The 21,363-nt window shown below is 41.7% G+C and overlaps 1 protein-coding gene across 7 annotated transcripts in view; it reads right to left on the minus strand.

The window, feature by feature from the left end:
* NHSL1 (NHS like 1) overlaps nt 1–21,363 on the minus strand; it is a 163,804-nt gene that overhangs the window by 86,662 nt on the left and 55,779 nt on the right. Inside the window, exon 1 of one of the 7 annotated variants that reach the window (XM_052674499.1) lies at nt 9,928–10,482. The exons of 5 other annotated variants lie outside the window; for them this stretch is intronic. In XM_052674499.1, coding sequence (XP_052530459.1) covers nt 9,928–10,132 — 205 coding nt within the window. In that variant the 5' untranslated portion in view covers nt 10,133–10,482. Of the gene's footprint in view, nt 1–9,927; nt 10,483–21,363 lie in introns of those variants that run through there. One more of the 7 variants, XM_052674482.1, reaches the window with a different exon arrangement.

Genomic DNA, 21,363 nt, shown 5'->3' on the forward strand with positions numbered 1-21,363 from the left:
TTGTTTTCTTTCTTTAAACCTAAAACACTGTCATTTCATTTGAAGTAGGCACCTAGATCTACTTCAGCTGTATGTAAATCTAGGAGCCAAATTTAAATATATATATATATATAAAACAGGTTTTCAAAAGACACCTTTATTTCTGTTCCTACCATACTATAGCTATAACTGGTAGAGTTTACAAGTAGATATTATACACACATATGAAATTATGACTTCAGGCTACTGCTACAAAAAAAAGTTAATCTGTAATAAACCCAGCAGCCCCTGAAGGTGAAAAGTACTTGGCATTAAAAACAGTGAAATGAATGAGTTTCAGAATGGGCTATCTTCTGCCTTAAGTGAGGAAGAAAACAAATAAAATGAAGCCATGAATCAGTTTGCCTTATCTTTTGTTTGCTTTACTCTTCAGAGCAAGGGCACAGAAAGGGCAAAATCTTTTTAAGAGTTGCTGCAAGACAAGGAAGGAATCTGCAACCAAGTTCTCCAAATTCATTCAAATAAAAAAAATCATTCTTTTGCCAGGCTTGTGTTTCAAATTGTCTTTGATTAATCGATACAGCAGAGCTTCATCAATAATGTTTATTAGTAAAATAAAACAAGATAAGACAGAACAAATAAAAACCTGTAAGCATCTTCATTTGCTCAGTCATTCATGCACAGCTCCAGCAGGTCACCACAGGGATACCACATGGGTTTCCCACAGGTTGGTCCTTGACACTGGCAGGGTCTTTCACCTGCTGAAGAATGTTTCAAGGCACTGGGGAACATGAAAATCAAGGGTGGCATTAAGGACACCTGGAATTACCTGCATTACTGCCCTTTTTTTAGGCTAGAAGGCAAATCACACCTTAACAGGTCAGAGCGACAAAGACAACCATACCCTTGTGCACAAGGAGGAGAACAGGCTGTCTCCCTACATACGTACAATTATAATATGACACAACCTTATACAGAGCAACCATCCTTTCTCTACAAGCTCCCCGAAGCTGTCAAACACAGGACAAACACAAATAAACAAGCAGAAAAATCAGTTTCCATTCTTGTCTAAGGAGCTTAACTGTGCAGGCAAACCATCACTACAGGCTGGGAGCAGTTTTCATTCACACAGTCAGAAATGCTCATTTAATGAACCACAAATAGCTCACTGAAATATGAGGCTTGATAAAACCTGCACTACTTTAAGCAATTCTCTTTAGGGACACCCAAGTAATTGAATTTGAACACAAAAGTAGTTGCTCTTTGGTACTCGCTGTCCTTGAGCTGCAAATTGAGGCAGTGCCTTCATCTGGAGCTGTGTGCAGAGGGACACAGCAGTGGTGTGTGGGTTACTACAGCACCACGTCAGGAAACACTACTGGACCCCCACCTGTCCCAGCTCCTTCCAAGCTACAAACCTGAACCAACCCCCAGCTGTGTGCTGTGACTCCTCCTGGGACAGAAGCGTTTCACCTCTTCATGGAGGTGCCTGCATGTGTGTGTATGAAGCACAGAGCAGGGAGAACTAAATGAGCTACTTCTCATTTGACCTGATTAATTTAATGGGTTTGCTGCTTTCCTCTCATCCCAGGTGAACACCTGCCAGAGATGAGAGGAACTGCAATTTCCTCATGTAAGGCTCAGCTCACCATGCCCCCGGCTGTGCCATCCGCTGTTCTCCCTTCACAAACATGGGTCAAGCTGGCTGCAAGTCAAACGTATGTTATAACTGCTTCTGCCATTGCACATCACAATGACCTCTTCTTCATCCTGAGACAAAAGTGCTGTATTTATCATAAATAGCACTACATGCATTACTCAAGGTTAATAAAATGGAGTTAACAACCCCTGGATGAAAGTTTCCCTGTAAGTGTACATCATGCTATAACCATCCTGACTCATCTGCTCTTTAGCACTGTTGACAGCAATGGAGAAAAGAAGATTTAAAAGAATCAATGGAAATTACAAGCAAGTACAGCCTCTACTTCATTGGCCTCTTCACCTGTTACAAGCACAGAAATTAGGCATGGCTGACTGAAGTCACAAGTATGTTTTTTCTATAGGCCTCTCTTTCATTAATACAGTCACTGAGGAGCTGTAGCTGCCAGTATCACATCAGACCTGCATGTGTGGCTAATGGACATAGCCATGGTTTGCACAGTACCCTGTGATCCAATCTGCTTTAGTGTTTGGTTTGACAACTGAGCAACTTTGTCAGAAGCCTTCCTTGCAGTTCTCACATCTTTTTGTTTTGAGTGATTCATCTGCAAATTGTACACCAATTGCAATGCATTTAATTCACAGCTCATAGCTCCCTTTGGTGCACTGCAAGGCTCAATGTCCAGGGAAACCATCTGCCTCAAGAAGACACAGTGCCAAATAGGAGTTGTTGCACCATATGTAAGGGAAGCTCCAGAAGGAGCAGAGGGTATACATATTAATTACCTTTCTCTGAGATGGGGAATGTGCTGTTCTCTCAGGTGTCCAAAATACATCCTCACGTTGATAGTACACTTTGCACAGATATCACAAGCACTTAAGCCTTACATTTTAACAGATCACTTCAGTTTTAACTTTGGAGCAGCAAGCTACACATAAGGTTACAGTTGAGTTTTCCTTTCAATTCACCAGAAACACGAGCCTTCTAGCTATGAGAGGGAAAGAAGGCTGGTAGATAAATGAACAGATAAATGTCAGCAAAAGAGCAGGTAGATGGATAAATGGCTGGAAAATCTAGAGCTTAATTAGCTTTATTTTGTTTGAGATTCTGGGGATAAAAGACAAGAAGAAAACATATTTCACAGTTTAAATTACAAGCTGTCAAATCCCCTTTTTTTACTAGTTCCAAATAGTGCAATAGAAACTATATACTCTTGCAAAATTCATTAGCGTCAGTCATTAAACCACACTCTTATCTTTCAAATTCACTTTGTTTTTCACTTTTTGTTTTTTTCACATGCAATAGAGATCAGAAAAGAAAAAGAAGGAGCTATAATATTTGCAATGTCCTGCCAGAGTGGTGAACTACGACCACTCTGAAGACAAAAGCTCCCTCAGTTTTAGGGGACAGTTTATGAGCAGTTGAGTAACAACTGCATGAAAACAGAAAGATTTCAAAATAGAAAACAGAAGATTTCAAATATGCTAGTATTTCATTAGCAGGGAGTAGGAAAGCACATACAGTGCATTGTTTCCTCTCAAATGCTGCATACAGCGTCCTGTGGAAAAACATCCCCTCTGTTTTATAAAATACAGAGAACTAAGAGGAAAATATGAAAGTCAGGCAAAACTGATGTCTCCTCTCTATTGATAGGGAGTTATCCATATTTTTTAGCCTAAGGATTCACTGAATTTAGAAGAGAGGTATCCAGGGAAGAAGAAAAGAGACGTGTATGAATCATGAAATACAACTTGAAAATATTCATAAAGCTCAAAACTACACCCTCAGGAAGAAAAATCACAGCACCCTGTTCATTTCTCCATTGCTCAAAGAAGCAAGCAAATGCTCTTCTGTGAAGAGCACTGCTCTGGCTACTGCTCTAATTCAAACGTCACGTTAAGCTAACCTGCAAGATGAGCTGGATTGTGATGTCCTTTTCACTTCAGAATTGCACAGCAAGCACTGGTGCTACTCTGTTTGATTTGCATTTCCCAAGATTGTGCTCTGCTATAGAGACCAAGAAATGTCCCACTGGAGCTACACTGCAAGTGAGATTCAAATTGAGCCACGGAAGATAAAAGCAGTGTCACTTCAGAGGTGAAGATGCAATTCCATAATAACAGGTGCCATAAATGAACACCTAAAGGAACATCAGCAGCACAAAGCTGCTAAAAGGAATCAGCATCTTCCCTGGGAGCTGCAGCCACCAGCTCGTTCTGGGGGATAGGAGTTATTTATACTATAGAAATAGCAAGGGATTGAAATTTGGCAAGGGTTTTATGAAAGAAATAGCAACAATGGCTGGATCCATGGTTTTTTTTTTTATAAAACAGAAGTAGAGATGAGCTCTTGATTAAATGATTCTGTAACGCCTATCAACATTTCTTACTTGAACCTAATCTGTTTCTGTCGCTTGCAAATTTTTGAAGAAGAGCCACGTTCAGATCCCATGTACAGCAACGTTTGCCAGAAGACACAGAAATGAAGGAAACGTTTTGATTAAATTTGCAATTACGTACAACCATGCAAAAGTTGCTACTTCCAGCTGCAGTTAAATAGCGGACTTTCAAACAGCTCCAGCTGTTTTATCAGCAGGAAGGGTTTTGATTGCCCCTGTACATCACTAAAGTTTTAAACAACCCTCTGCTGCACAACCACACAAACACACTAAGACAAATTGTGCATGCCTCGGTAATTTAAGCAGTATCTCTGCTCCCAGCTGAGAACTGCTTCCACAAATGCATTACATCCAATAGTTTCAGCTACAGAACCATCAGCCTTAAATACTAAGACACAAACCAGGCCATACAGGTTAATTGCTACAAACGCTGCAAATACATATGAATACAACCAGTTTTATCTTTGCGTGTAGAACTTACATGTGGAAGAAAAATCTATTGCAAGATGAATGACTGAGCTTCATATCAAATCCCTCACTTTTTCCACTTAAACGTTTAGATTTTTATATGCTTAGTTGTATATAAAATTGTCTATAAAACATTCACTTCTTTTTCCTAAAGACAAAAAGAAGCCCACAGAAAGAATATAAACCATGCAGTATTTGTTTTGGAGCTACTCCAGTCTTTTACACAAATGCTTTTTGAGGTTTCCATAAATGCTTATTTATGAAGTTGCCAGAAGTTTGAAGAACCACTTTCACAGACACAAACACCCCACCGCTAAATCCATCAAATCTTCTGACCTCTAAAAACACCACCAGTTCCCTCAGGTTTATAGGCCTTTATCTATGTATTAGCTGATAAATTGTCTTCTTCTTGAGCACAAGACCTCCTGCAAAAAGCTTACAGAAAGAATCCTCGCTAAATAATTTTACATTAGAATAGATAAAGGATTAAGTGATCTTGCTTACTTACCATTCTTGTTACTTCTACATCTCTTTACCAAGGAAAACATGATTACTGCTCTTCTGCAAAATCACCTCAGTTGAAACGGAATACTTCAGAATTGTGTTCATGACTTAGAAGCAAAATTTTTAAATCCATTTCGACCGAAGCACTGAAAATACAAACTTCCCAGCATTACAAAAACTCGTTGCCTAGAGTCCTGACTGTGCCCTTGCAACACTGAGGAAAACTTACCATCTGACATTGCCAAACTTGTGTGATGCTACCAAACACTGAACAGTACACATGGCATAGATGGGACGGGGGGGGGGGGGGGGGATGGTTTTAAACTGAGAACAGGGTTGATTTAGGTTAGATATTAGGAGGAAGTTTTTCACTCAGAGGGTGGTGATATTTCTAAGGTCAGAGCTGTCATCAGGATGACAGAATTCCCTCCATCAGACACACTACGGTGGCACCAAGGGCTGAACCCACAAGGAGCATGAATTTAAAGAAATTCCCACATTAAAAGCAAGTTTGAAGTTTGTACTGGCTTTGGAAGGAAAAAAATAAAAGCTATGCCAAACACTTTTATATTAAGACTTGGCCAACGGACAATAAAATGTTAGTGGCTGCCACCTTTTGAACTTTGTTTGAATTAGCCTTTAAAAGACCACAGTTACAGGAGAAAAGAAATTTCTCTGACTAATGAGTCCAAAGAAGTTTTTCAGGTAGAGCAGCCTGAGGTAAAAAGCAGCCAAGTCTTTTGACTTTCTTGTGGTGCTGAAGGGCTGGAAATCGACCAATTGAAATAGTGGCAGTGGGTGAAACAACAGAGAAATAAGGAGAGACAGGAGCCTGGAGGAGAGGAGAAAGCACGTGTGGGTGAAAATCTCCTTTCCACCCATTGCCACCTGCGGACAGACCTCACAGGGGTCACAACACAAAGGAAATCACACAACAAATATAGTCAGCAGTCTGAGTGAATGCAGGGCTCCAGAGGAAAGTCCTGCCTTTCACGCAGCCCCATGGGCCATCCCTGTGTTGATAAGAAAAAGGAAGGACAACCAAACCCAGACTTGGTGAGGTTTTCTGGAGCTGCACTGTAACCTGTCTTACTTTCTGCCAAGTCAAGGTAAACACGGCAAGATTTTTGCCACCGAGTGACTCGAGTGTTATCTCTGAAGTTAATTTGCTATGTCATGCCTGCAGTAACAGTAAAGGTCTGGAAGGGAAAAATGTTCACATGAATGACTTTTATATACTTCCTTATGCCAGAAATAATTCTTCACGCACTCGAGTGCCTTCTATCCAGTTTCAAAAAACAACTCCATCAGTACTTTGTAATACAGTTTCGTTTTTTTAAAAAGGAAAAATCTGCTGTGAGCTACAATTTAAGGACACCTGGCAGCAGGAGCAGCAGCATGCCTCCACTCTCCTATACCTGCCTCTTCAAAGTTCTCCCAGGAGGAGTACTTTTATGTGAGGGAGACCAGGCTTGCATCCCTCACACAGATTGCTACCTTGAGCTCACAGAAATGCCTTACAAAGCCACAAGACACAGGTCAACAGCACCAGCCACAGAAGGCAGTGACAACCAGGCAGGTTGACTCAAGGAAGGAAACTTCAGATTAGATGTCAAGGGGAAGTTCTTTACAGAGACTGGTGAGGTGCTGGCATAGGCTACACCGAGTCTCCATCCCTGGAGGTGTTCAAGACCAGGCTGGATGGAGCCCTGAACAATCTGGTCTAGCACCAGATCTGGAGGTTAGTGGCCCTGCCTATGGCAGAGGTGCTAGAACCTGATGATCCCCAGGGTCCCTTCCAACTCAAACCATTCTATGATTCTGTGCCTCAGAGACTTCCACAAGCTGGGAAGGCACCTCCAGACTTCGCTTTACCAACAACTCATGCGCAGCCATGTGTGATTCTGCCAGTTCAACGTGTGGGTAAGGAGCTGACTGAGGCTCACCTCTGCCTTGCCAGGTCATTCATTTCTCCAGTGAAAAATGAAAAAACACCTCACCTCACAAATACCACCTTCGCCAGCATAAAGAAATATTATGCTTCCCCAAAACATATTGTTGCATATTAAAAAACAAACAAACAAACAAACCAAACCAACACCAAAAAACATATTAAAGAAGAGAAGCACAGAAGCAACAATTTGTTCTCAAGTCCTTCAGCTTAAAGGGCTGAGGAAGAAGAAGGATCCGTGAGATCAAATAACCAACCTTCATTTTGCTATCAACTTTCATTGTCTCACTTAGTAACTGCTTCATCAGATGTGAAGTCTAATTGCTAGCATGGGTTCCAAAATGCACTCTGCTATTCTGAGGGTTTGAGCAATGAAGCATGAACCATCAGACCTAAACTGTCTTCCGTGCAAACAGAGTTCAGCAGAGCAGGACATCAGGGTGTGCCCCATGTTTGCAGTCAGCATTTACTTTTTGTTTCTCTCGCTCATTTTAAATTGACAAATCCAGCCAATCTCACTGCCTGCTACTGTTTGCAAGTCTCAATCTGCAGCCAATGCAGATTAGCCATTTTGCTGGTGAAATACCAAGCAACACATGCTGCCTTGTGCTTGTCACCTAGCAGCCTCACGGGAATGCAACATGAGACGGGAAGAGCAATGAAGCGGCAGAAGAATAAGAGGTTTAAAAAGACAGGAAGAGAAACAGCTCAGAAAGAAATTGCAATAAAACGAATTGCTTTTCTATTAACCCTCCTTTCTGTACATGTACAGTTAGCCAAGGAAAAAGGCAGAAGAACCAGTGATTTGCCAGGCTCTATCAAGGAACACTGGAGGCAAAATTATTTTGACAGATGAAATTTTAATAGGTTTTCAGCTATCTTAAAACAAACAGTCCAATTTCCTATACAGCAGTATGCACTCTCCCAGGCTGCTACCCATTTCACTTTTTTCTAGTCTGCTTTTGCCTCAAACCATGAAGGTTAATTTGACTACTAACGACAATACTGTTTGGAGTCCTCAGTTTTAAAAAGGCTAGCAAGCCATAATGCTACAGTCCAATGGAGCAAAGCTAAGTATTCATTTATCAGACATTTTTGCCCTTGTAAACAAAGCCAGGACAACTCAGCCAGGTAGAAACACTCAAACCACTCCAGTGCCACATGAGCCTGACCTGCAGCACTGTGTGAAACATTTGCGGCTGTGAGGATATGGCTGATACAGCCCAAATTCCCTTCAGCCCAGGCATCCCCTGCCAGTTTGTCAGCTCCTTCCATCCAGAGAGTCCCAGTCAGTCAAAAGCACATAGAACAGATTTTACAAGTCAAGTCACATGGTAACCTATAACCCTGTACAGGGGAACGAGCCCCTCATAATCATTACCTCCCTCTACCTTCCTTTCAAAAATAATGTATTATCATCCCAATAGGAGAAGGCACATAAGCTTTTGTAGCTTGCTGCCCAATTACGGAAGGAATTCTGCCCTCCCCCTACAGCCTGCACAATGGTTTCTCTATGTAAATCACACATACAATAACGCTCTCAGAAAAATTAGTACACCATTAATCCATCAGTAAAGCTTCCTTCGCCATCTCTGCCTTGTGGCGTCAGTTCTGGGTAAGGAATGCAGCATGAGAAACTTGAAAGAAGTTAGGCAGCAACTGGCATCAGATCTGACCTGCTGGCCAGATCTCAAACATGCTGAAAGCTGAGCTGATGATGCTGCACAGCACAAATATGATAACAAAGTGAAAATTATAGCAACCAACTGCAAATGAAAGCTCCTGTTGTAGAAGTCTGTCAGCAGTGAAAAGGGTTAAAAAACAACCTTCAAAGCACAGATGAAATCGTCTCCTAGCGTACTGAGAGCAAAGCACAAGTGTATACATCCTGTGTTAGTGTTCTTGCTTCCAAACCATTTACTAAAGCCACAATTTATTCTGACTCAGAACTAAAATTCTGGTCAAATAGCTACTAACTGCTCCCAGAAGTAAAAAGAAATAAAAATCACTTTGAAGTTCAAACGTCCTCACAGAGCCTGCCTGCTCTTACAAAAGAAACCTTACAGCAGAATTCAGTCAGCCTTACATTTTCCATTAACAAGCCAGTGCTCTGGCAGCACTAGGGGGATTACAATCAAGTCACCAAGTCATTTTGTCAAGTATTTTTAAAAACACACATGCACATATATGCATGTTACAGTCAGCAAATGCCCAGGTAACAGTAATTCATCATCGCGTCAGAGGTGCAAAGTTCTGAAATTTGTTTTGATTTATGGCAGTATGAGGCACGTTTGGATAAGAACCTGACAATCTCTACTCCAAAAAAAGTCAAAACAAACATAAAAGCAGTTGTTTAAGGTTTCTGATAAAATATGCTCCATTCTGTGCATTTCCAGAGTTCCTTCAGAGGTGGCTATCCCGCATCCTAGATGTTTCTTCTCTTCTCTGTACAGCAATTACCACTGCCATCCCACCATCAGCTTCTCTTTGCATCTCTGATCTTTTCTCAATCAAATCTCATAAAACAAAATACACTTAAAATTTTCCAGCAGGACCACAAGACAATCCTCAAAAAACCACCTGGTGTGTCACAAGAGGAGTCTTAAGTGACCTATGGTATCACAGAGAGAGAGAGGAGAGCTGAACCTGCCCAGAAGACCTGCCACTACTGGCCACAAGAAGCATCAACAAAACTTACCCACACACCACACAATCAGTACCTTTATGTTTCCTACACAGGAAATCGAAGTTATTTCCAGATTACTATAAGATTCCACAGTTTCAACCTGAGGAAAAAAGACCAAACAAACTAGGCAAAGCAGTGCTACATCTCAGCTTTTGTGCTGCTTTCCTCCTCCTGCTCCGACCCCACCTGCAGCTCCCAAGCGAGCAGCTCCAGGCTCTCGGCAGGACCTGAGCGCCTGAACACCGGCTCCGACCACGAGGGCGAAAGAGAAAGCGAGTCACCTTTTCTGCGCGGGCTCCTGTAGGTCCAGTTCTCATCATCCTCGTCTACCTGCTGCACGCAAATGGAGGAGAGCTCACCATCGCTGCGAAACAATCTCTTTGTCTGCCTTGACAAGGAGGAGAAATTTATCCAGCTTACAGCACGCGAGAGGGAGCCTGTGTTTTGTTTGAGTTTGAAAGATCTCGAAACACACTCCTTTTTCATTTTCCTTTAAGCCAGCTACCGGCCTTGGTTCCAAAACGACCTTTCTTTAACTGTTCCCGTCTGCTTTCTCAGGGGTTTTTGTGGAAAGCTAAACAATTTCAAAGTGACTTCCATCCAGGTCTCCCCTCGCTGCGCTTACAGCAGCAGCAGTAGTGCGGAGGCAGGTCACCGTGCCAGCGCAGCTCCCCCGGAGCTGTTTGGATACAGCGCTTCGTGAGCTGCCAAAGAAAACAAAGGGGCTGGAAAGCAGCAGAAAGTGGCACCTTGCAGCGGCTCAGGCAAGCATGTAACGGCTGAGCAGAATATAGCACCGAGGCACGTGTTTTCTCCATTCTCCACTCAACAGCAGAAGCTGCAGCTTCGCTCTGTTCCCTGGCATCGCTCTGAAGGAGCGCACATGATCCAACCCACTGCCCTGGTGCATCAGCAACACCCTATGGCAGCAGGCAGGGCTGGCAGACCCACCGTGCTTCCACTCTGAATGCTGGCTGCCCGGCTCTCTTGCGATGAAAAGCCTGACGGAAGAGCTTCAGGAAGACCCTCCTCACAACACAACAGGCTGCACGGCTATCGCTTAGGATTAGAGTGAAATACGATCGGCTCGCTTTCCTAAAAGCACAACCACGGGAGCAAAACTCCTCCTTTCCTCAGGCAGCTCAGTGGCAGTGCAAACTTCTGAACCTTGCGTGCAGAATAGAAAAGCACTTGTGTGCCTCTGAGGATTTGAAGAGAAGGAAAATAATATTCTGGGGCTTGTAAGCTGCACAAGCATCCTGAATAGAGAGTGTTAAAAATGTTTGTGCCCATGTTTCTAGTGATAACATTTAAAAAATAAGGAAGAAAAAAAAAGGACAAGTGAACAGAACACAAAAACCACAAGACACTGCCAGAGATCAAATTCCCACTGGTGTGACAGCTGCTCAGAAACAGGTTTCCCAGCTGTGCCATGTTCTGTCACTTTCTGTTTAAACCAGCATCTGGAAAAAGCACTCCACACTGTCAAGGTTTGAAAGAATTAGACCCCACCAGCAGCTGCTGCAACACCAGTCCTTGCCCTGCACACCAACACCAGTGGAGGGACCAAGACTGGGAGTCAAAGACAATGTTTTAAAGGAACTCTGCTTTACAAAGCATTCAGACATCCCCCGTACCAGGTTCATTGATGGGATTTTTCCACCAAAATCATTCAAGTTTGTGTCTGGTCACAAAAGAATACACCTGAAGCACCCAATAAAACCAGCTCAAGGAGAAACTGGTAGATAGGAACCCAGAAAACTAACTAAACTAAAAAATGTTATCTATCTGAAGAATAAACGTGAATGCCTTAGCATCCTAGTATTAGCACAAGAATTGTCAGCTTAAGAAAATGAGAGTACAATTTCAGCTATCGTGTTGTCGGCCAGGTTTTTGCTATTGCAGAACATGCCCTGATCCCCCAGTAGATGCTCTCATGGCCCTCTGGATTATGCTGCATAGCCTCTTCAAAAATCATTTAAAAACAAAGGCTTTGGCTTCTTCTGAAAGTTATGGTTCTCTGACTCATAATAAGAGGATAAGGTTTAACCCACTGACTGGGAGGCAAAGAGCTAAGTAGTGTATCAGATTACTCTATGAATCAACCAGGCACACCAGAGTGACCTTTGGCTCCTACAACACGGTACAATGGGTTGGCCAACTGTCTTCTGTAAATAATTTAATAGGCTGCATTTAAATTGAGCTCGTCTGGCAAAGTAATGTATACGTACGTACAGTGGTCTTCCACCACTCCCCAAAGTGATGGTGTGGTGGGACTGAGTGGGTGGGGAAATGGGAGCACATAATGTTTGTTAACAACTGCTCTTCTCGCTACATCATTTCTGAGCCCTTCTACCTTGAGTTTTTCTTCTTAAAAATACACCTCTTGTGTTGTTTGTTTATTTATTTATTTGTGTTTCTTGATGAGACAAGAGAGTTTGGAGAGGGAATTCTTTTGATTTTACTCTTTAGACCTTTTGCTTAACAGAAAAACTTGGAAATGTGGTTGAAACATTCAACTACTACTAGAATATCCACTTTAAGACAGTCCATGATCAAACAGGCAGGATTTTGTGTAAAAATCAAAGAAAGTATTTTAAGTCAAGTGTTTCTTTTGAGAAAAAGCAATCACTGAAATTGCCAACACTGCAACAGACAGGGAACTGCTAGCTACCACAGCTATTATTGTCTGAATTATACAAACCCAGACATATAAAAACTTGGCAGGAAATGCAGGATCACAGATATACCCTCTTCACTGTGCCTCTTAGGAACAGATCAGAGAAAGTAACATTCAGGTTAACCCAAACAGCCAGAGTAAATCCCACAGATCTGCCCAGAGTCTTGGCAGCAATTTGATTTTAAGAATTTCCCTAACCTATCTGAAGCTCTGGCTTTATATTACACTGCTGAGTCACAACTCCAACAAGGCAAGGGAAAAAACACTGCTTTAGGTGATAGACCATAACTATTCCACTGTTACTATAAATACAAATTGCTGACAGCCTGTTCAGAGTTTGGTATTATTACATTTCATTGCAGGAAAAGATTGGGATACTCTTATTAGCACAGAATGCTTTTTTTTATCTGCAGGTGATGAGAAACTTAGGATCATAGAATCAGTCATAGAATCACAGAATCACAAGGTTGGAAAGGACCCACAAGATCATCTAGTCCAACCATCAAACTTATCAGCATACGTGGTTGCAAAGTTGGATCAAAGTAAATTTCCCAAGAGATGTTTCAAGAGAAACAGTATTAACAGTTTGAAAAACAATATATAGTTGTTAACACAAATGGAATTACAGGTTAATCCATCCAGCTTTAATCAGTAGCTAAGCACAAGTTTTTATGAGTCAAAAACTTTAGCATCTTACACACTTTGGATTAAATTTAATTGTGTAATACCCTTTGTAAAGCCCTTTCAGAGAAACAAGATACACATCCAATACGCTTTGACTATTTTCTCCCTAACGATGTTGTCATACATTTAAATAAGTTTCATATTTTCTAGGCTATGCAAGTAAAGATGAAGGCATTATTTCGGACTTACTTAATACAAACTCATCTTGGTAAAGACTGCAAAGCAATCACAGAAGAGAAAAACTAAAGCTTGAAGCAGAAATCTAAAATAGTAGAAATCTAAATTAGTCCTCCCCCTAATTTTTTTTTAAGACAAGCAAAAGCAAATATGCATACATCATCAGGATTTTCACTGTTTATCACAAAGTTGTTCTTCAAAGACTTCTCTATAAGTTGTTAAGCAAACACGTATATATGGCTCACAGCCACCATGCTTCCATAAGGCCAGCTAAAAAAAAAAAAGGAAAAAAAAAAAAAAAAAGTGCAAGGAAAAGGTTTTGGTTCAGTGTAAAAATTCCATCAAAACAGAAAAACAAAAACCAAACACAAACAAACAAAAACCAACCACCAACAACCAAACACTGCAGAAGTGTTCTGTTTTTGGTTGGGCAGTGGCTTTTGGCACAATTCATGTGTTAACTTAATTTTTACATTTCCTAGTCTATCATTTATGATGACTCAAACAGATGGCAACAGCAGTGACTCACCATGCAGCTTCCTGGGATAGCAACTGCTCCAACCACCAAGAGGGCACCTCCTGCTGAGGCTTCCTGGGTGTTTTCCTTAAGGTGATAACAACTCATCACCAATCAGTCATAAAACCACTGGGATTAAGCACAGACAAAAAGCTCACTGAAAGCATCCTACCCGTAGACTCAACTGCTCACCACACAGCTCTAGCTGTGGATGGTACAAGGCATAGGGTCCCCGAAAGAGGCCCCAGTGCCACCACATCATCCATGCATGATCACCTCCCCAGCACTGCTGATCATCTCCAGGCAGAGATGTGGGGGAAACTCCATGGCTACAGGAAGCTTGTGAAGCTGACCTCCATCAGTGCTCTCACAGGCATCCTTTAACGCGGTCACAGCGCAAACCCACAGAGTAATCCATATTCCTAAATTATATCCACAGAGACAGAGCGCATTTGAGTACTGCAACAGGGTCTGAGCCATCTGGTTAAGATGCTGGTCCTTTCTGTACAAAGCAGAGAGCAAGAAACTCTTTCCCTTCCAGTCTGAATGGGCCTGAGGAAAATAATAATAATAAAAAAAAAAAAGAGCAGAGAAGGAAAAAGGCACAAAATCAAATTACTTGCCCCAGATTGTAGAAAGGATAAGCAGCAAAGCTACGAGAAAAAAAACTAGGTCTCCTGGCGACCGGCCTCATGACCTACTTCAGTATCAGCCCGGTCTCACAGAGAGCAACGCCTATTCATTGCTCTTATCACAACTGCTACGGGGCCTTTGAAGGGCAGAATTGCAAATCAAAAACTCATCTTTTGCTACTGATTTTGCCATTTTCTTAAAAGCTGCGTATACATACATACACACACTACACCATAAAAGAGCAGCTAAAAGAGAGGCCTCCATACAGTCATGCTGAACCACCTGTACCTCAGGCTTCTCTGCAGATGGCCACGGACGGAGCGAGAGAGCTCTTAAACACCTTTTCACAAGGCACAGAGCAGCAGCATCCCTCCTTCCCATTGCTGTACCCCTGCAAGGAGTCCCAAGTCACGCAGATCCCAGATAGCCGGGACTCAGGCAGCTCCCCTAAGTCGCAGCCCTGGACTAGGAGCCGGCAGCCGGCAGGTGGCAGCAGCAGGCAGCAAGGTGCTGCTTCACCCGTGAAGGCGAGGCAACGTGATCTAGCTTTTAGCCATTTATTTAGACAAAGCCGGCGTTATCGCTGCTTAAAATGCAGTTAACAATTTTAGTGCTTTTTCGCTCAGGCATGACCTGCCACTAAACAAAACCGCCCAACCGAAAGCTTCCACCCTGACTGCGGCCGCTGCCTCCGCTTCAGCTCAGAGCCACCCTCAGCTCTGATTTCACAACACAAAATCTCTTTTGAAAGCAAAACATCAAAAAATCTCCCAACCCCAGGGTCACTCCCTCTCCCAAGTCGCAGCTTGGCTGCGTGAGTCCACTCACAACTGCTAGCTGATAAATCCCAAGTGCTGACAGTCCATGAAGATTAACTATCAGAAGTACTGCATTTTTAAGGAGGGATTATGTTTTCTGCCTGAAGAATTATTATTATTATTATTATTTTATTTTCTCCAGCCACTCAGCTACTCGTTGAGTCACAAAAGGTGATCAGTAACACTTCTCATCAACACGAAGTCACTTGTACAGCCCTGGAGCCAGTCCCCCAAGTTGCTGTCCCCACTCACGGGAAGGATGCTCCAGACAAATCACCCTAAGCTTCTTGTCATGCTCCTGATCCCCAGGGAAAGCCATGTACTTGTATAAAATCTCTTCCTGCTTCACTTATATTCCTCTCTGCCTCCATTTACTTAGCCCTCCCAAACATTATGATGAATGCATACACTAAAACTACTTCTGAACTTATAAATGTAACTTGCTTGCACTGTTTTAAACTGAACTGTAAGATGTTTACCCTGTACTGTTACATGAGAAATTGAGAAATAAGAGATTTTGATGAAGCACAAGAAACTTGTAAGAAGTTATCCAAGTTTCCTGTGGAAATGCTGACAGCCTTATTAAAAACAACTTGGAACTACTTTTAAAAAAACAAACAAACAAACAAAAAAAAAACTGTATAAAAAACCCCACTTATTAACATATTACTGAGAACCATTATGCTAGCAGGAAAGTACCCTGGACAATTAAATAAAGGTCTTTATTTCCCACTTCTCTTATTAAGAGAATATCAGGGAGAATATCAGAGAGAGGACATGTCTTTTGGCTTTGAGGTAGAAAAGCCCTCTGCTGGTTAACATAAACTAATTAACACACAAATCCAAATGTTTTCATGTTTTGTAGATAACAACCACAAAAAAAAGAAAAAGCGGTGGGGGAAATGTGAGTAAAGAAGAAGCAGAGAAAAAAACTGTCAGTGATCTCAGAAATGCTCATTCTGCAGCTCTATTTACTAGATCCATAAATGTAAAGGGTGTTGTGTTGCGCATTTCTGTTTGTGTTTTACACACTCTTTAGCTTACAAAATACACACTTTAATAAATCTTATTAGGTATTTGCAATAATAAAATACAAAAAGGGAACCTCAGAAGCCAGTGAGATACATGGGCAGACTTCAGGTCTTCAACACCAAAAAAGCAGTTCGTTTACATCCTATAACCAAGTGCCACCATTTGCAAAGGAAACAGTTCCTTCCTACAAATGTGAATGCTGTTTGTGCACATCTTTTTGTCTCAAGTGCTCGCTGTTTAAAACATATTTCAAAATTAAGTCCCAGCCAAAACAGTGAAATGACTTGATTTTACTGACATTCCACTTACTTCTTTTCTAGGAGGCAATGCATTAATATAGAGAGAAAGAGTGGAGGATCACTTTTACAAGCATATCCCTAGGTGCAGGATGGTTGTCGCACGCTTTCAGCGCGTTTGTACGTTTGCATGCCTGCTTAGCCTGGTAAGCACAGAGGAAGTGTTGCAACTCTGGAGAGAATTTGTAAATGCAACCCAGCCCTGCCACGCCCAGAGGAATGCTGCAATCCCCTTTCTTCCCCCAACAGCCTCTAGGTTAAAAGAAACTCATTTCTAGGCGGGAATGAGCACAAAGAATGTTGCTGACATGCAGACACCAGGGAGGAAAACATGAAGTTTGTGTCTCGGTTACTGTCCTACATACATAGTTCAATTTAATTCCAATTAAAACAGCCCTGTTAAAAGCTGGATAAAAATGCACGAGAAAGCTTCTAAAATAGCATATGGCCTCTGCATGCACTCCCTCTATATGGAGTGTTTGCATATGTGCTCACTCCATATGTGCACATCCATGTATTCAGCACAGGCGCCAACTGTGACAAACAAGAAAAATTCCCCCCTGCCATTTCCCCTTCTGCCATATCCAGACCTGGAAGCAACTTGAATTCTGCAATCCTGAAAAGCTTGAATATTTTCCCCTATCAATAGCAGTTTTCAGGTGGAACAAGAACCAGGAATACAGAAGACTGATAGGTAAAGTCACTCTTGCAGGGCTATGGGTCCTTTCAAGTGGGCAGTATAGAAAACGTACAGATGCACAAGAAGAGTTCCTTTTCATCAGCTGCCAAAAGGTGAGGACATAAAGGAAAGTGAAAACCCTGAGTTATCCTCAGTAGAAAAGAACACAGATAAATCAGGACATTCACACTATCAGCAGAAGTAATGTTAAGATGCCGCTCAACTGCTGGTGTGTGAAATAAAAAGCCTCAACAGAAGAGCTGTCTAGATGGGGTTAAAAAATGGAAAGTGGCAATTCTTACAGTGTTGCCCTTTTCTGAGCAGAGACAGCCAAACTGTGGATTTGCACTCTGCAGTTTGCACTGCAGCACCTTGTTCACAAATCTGAAGAAAGTGCATCTTCAGGCATAGCACTGAGTGAAATACAGGGTGGGAGGGATAAAAAGTGAAAGAGAAATCATTATTATTGAAATTACAAGTATACAAAAATGTTTGTTCATCAGATTCTAATCTGTTGAGAGCACAGAAGATGTCTGCCACAATACTAACATCCCAAATCATTACTAGAATGATCAGAATTACTGATTTATCAAAAGCTGTATTCCAATCACTGCTCGCTGTTTCAGGCAGTTACATCATGGCAAAGTTTCATGCCTTGATACTCATTTTCAAATGAAGCCTCCCTGACATTTCACTATTAATCAGTGGATTAAATTACACACTTAGTGTTCACCTAGGGCTTTTTTTCTACCCACAGTGCAATCTGCTTGCAATACTGTGCTGGCCTGAAAGCAACTTCAAGTTCTTCATCACACAAGTTCTTCAGAAGCTGCCCCTTTAGGTGCCTTGGAAACTGAGTATCACTTCTGCTGAATCATTAACTCCCAAACACCTCCTTCAGCATGACTTTTATGACCAGTGATAAAACATTATTCCTACCTATGCATTTTGTTTCTTGTTTACTAAATGAGGTAATGCAATAGGCTCAACTTCAGTCCATGTGTATCTCATGAGGTCTTTCACCTTCTGCTTCATGGAAATAAGGACTGAGGCTCAAGCTTAATACCTGAGCTTCCATGCTGTCACAGGAAGAAGTGGTGCAGCAAGATATCTTGGTGCATGCATGGAAACCATCCCAGGTCCCAGAGCAGTGCATCACAACAACAATATATTTACATGTCTTTTCAGGGAGTGAGGAAGAGGAGGAGGACCCAGCATGGAAGCTAACTCCTTTCTTTCTGTATTCGCCATGTAGGCAGAAGTTGAAGCCACTAGACACAAAAGAAAAAACCATCAAGCTAATCTAAATAAAACATCAAAAGAACATATTCAATGCATATCTTATAAAGGATAGATTTTTATTGTAAAGAAATCAAAACAAAGATTGAATCTGCGTATTCTCCCGGTTCTGCCTGCAAAGTCATTGACACCAGCCCTACTGAACTAAACTCAAACGGAAAACAAATGAAGAGAAGTTAGTTATTATTTAACTTGCAATAGGACTCTCTTATTTACAGGCATCTGGCAAACTACCAGTAGTAGAAACAGATGCCCATATAGATATTTCTAAAGAAATACGAGTACAGACACATGAGATTACATACAAAAGAAATTTATGCAGAAATACTTATTATCTAATCATGCGCTCTATCACACACCACATTCTTGTTATGCAACCAATTTTACTCATCCAGAGGAGTACACTGACAAACAAGGAGCATGTTTTATATGCACTTATTCATCAAATAAAAATAACAATGATTTCTAGATGGGAACCACCACATTCTTTTGATTCGCATGCCTCCTATACTACTTGTTCTGAACTCATTAGGTTGTCAAGATTATCAAGATTGCTTAAAGAGACAGTATTTCTCCACAGTATTTTTTTCCCTGAAATTCCAAAGTGGAAAATACACCAGCTTTCTCAGCCAGCTTTGGCACAGAGATAATAGCATGCTCTGTGGTTAATTGCTAACTCTCCTTCCTCCAAGGCATTGTGAGTCATCTCTACTTTTCACACTGGTGTCTTCCAAACAATTCTGGGTAAAACTGTACTACTTCATTCTCACCAAAGACATCATATGAGAGCACGATTACACTGAAGAGATCACGTTAAACAATTTTTTAAAGCATTCCATTAAAAATGTGCAAGGCAAATATTGCAGTAACTATTAATCTAGTCTAAAAATAAATTAAAATTAGCTTCATGAAAGACATCCTGGCATTTGCTGGCACTTACAGGATTTCCTTCAAGTATGAGCATGGCCAGAGCAAGATTTGCTCTTTCCATCCAATAGCACCTTTTCCCAAGCTTAGACAAACAGATGTTGGGAGACGCTTTCAATCTTTCCTCACAGACAGCATTGTTTTCTCATTACGACAAAGCAATACTGAGCTTGGTAGGAGAAAACACCCACTATATTAGGAGCTGTGCTGTTACCCAATCCCAGACTATTCTGTTTAGTTTAGGGCCAGGAAAAGGCAACACACTGACAGCTCTAAAGAACACCTCACCTCACTGAAACAAATAAATAAATAAACACAACTTGGCTACAGTACATAGTACTTGCAAGCAGCATCTTTTATCAGTGAGTGGATAACCATAGGAGATAAAACACAGTTTTAGCTACTTTAAAGCTGTGTGAAGAAACGAAACAAACAACCTTGGCAGCTCCTTAAGGCTTCCACATTCTGGCGTACTTTAGATATACTGTGAGTATCTCAAGAAAAGCAACAGTCCAGAGACTGCTTGCAGCCCCCTCCCCTCCCAGGTATTCAGTGGGAGCTGCCCCCAGGTGTGGCTGTAACACTGTGCCTTTTCTTTTTGTTCTCAAGAAAAGACAGAAAATGAAAGTTCCCTTCTAGACAATCCCAGGCACTGATGAAGAGAAGGTGGTGGGAGCAGTCTTTTCCTGGAACTCCAACAAACGCCTTGGCTTTCAAACAAACTTTTCTTCAATGGAAAATCTGTTTGTGGGGGTGAGGTGAAATCTTATTTTCCTCTTTTTTTTCCTTCTTACATCGTTCTTTATTTTCACTGTGTGTGGGAAAAGGATGCCTGAAGTCTTTGGCAGGAAAAAACAAAACAAACAAGCAGGAGAAAAAAAAAAAAAAAACAACAAAGGAGCTTCATAGTGGAGTGAAAGCAGGGTTAAGGGAAGAGAGCACTGAGAGTATTTATCTTAATGTTGTCACAAAAAAAAAACACCACCTCAAATCACTTGATATGCTCCTTGTCAAAGGAATATGGCATCAGCGAACACAGGAAGTTCATTACTGGATGAATTTTTAGCACACACATATATATGTATAAATATATATATAGATTTTTTGGCAATCACTTTTGCTATGATGGAAGTTCCCTACTGTATTTAGAAAGCTTCATTATATCCAAAAGCATTTCAGCAACTAGCCAAGAGAGGAAAACACTGTTATGTTCTCCTCAGTTCAGGGGAGGACCAAGCCAAGGCAAATAATTTAAGAGAGCTGTCTTATGAAGTAAACTTTTCTTTTGGTTCATGGGTTGTTTCTACATTGCCAGCCAAATAGACATTACAACTTGTTAGGGCAACCTGTTGAAATTAAGTGAAAATATATTTCCACCCTCATTCCGGGGAACCTTATTTCCTTTACAAATTTTAACTGTAGGCTCTCTTGGCAATGTTGTTGCCTGCTGCTTGGCTTTCAACACTTTCTTCTCCCCCTCTGACTGGGAATTGTACCTTCAGAGCTTACTGCACGAAGCAGCTACAAAACAGGGAGAAAATACATCTCTGTGTCAGAGAGAAAAGAAAAAAAGGATGAGCAATTGCTGGCAGAGGAGGTGAATCCAGGTGTCCTCTCGCCTTCCGGCTCCGATTGGAAAAGAGCTGTTGCTGTGTGGTGGCTGAGGTGAAGAGATGCACTCAATCCTCCTCTGGCAAACACACAAACATTTCTTCTGAGAGTGGCAGCTTCAGATGCCTTCCAAAACTCTCTCCTTCCTACCGGCAGCAGGTCCACTGGCAGGCCCAGATGCTCATCTTTCAGGCACCGCCAGCTCACTTTGAGCTTGCAGAGGGCTGCTGCCTTTGCATGTCTTCATCAGAGGTTCCTCTGGCTGCCCTGCAGGTTCTTCTTGTAAAACTGGGCCAGCAGCCTCCTGGCAGGGAGGCAGGCCTCCTTCCTATCTTCTCCTCTCATCCCACAGCCTCCCCATAAT

The sequence above is a fragment of the Tympanuchus pallidicinctus genome, unplaced genomic scaffold (assembly GCF_026119805.1).
Source record: "Tympanuchus pallidicinctus isolate F22 unplaced genomic scaffold, pur_lepc_1.0 scaffold1, whole genome shotgun sequence".
Classification (NCBI taxonomy): domain Eukaryota; kingdom Metazoa; phylum Chordata; class Aves; order Galliformes; family Phasianidae; genus Tympanuchus; species Tympanuchus pallidicinctus.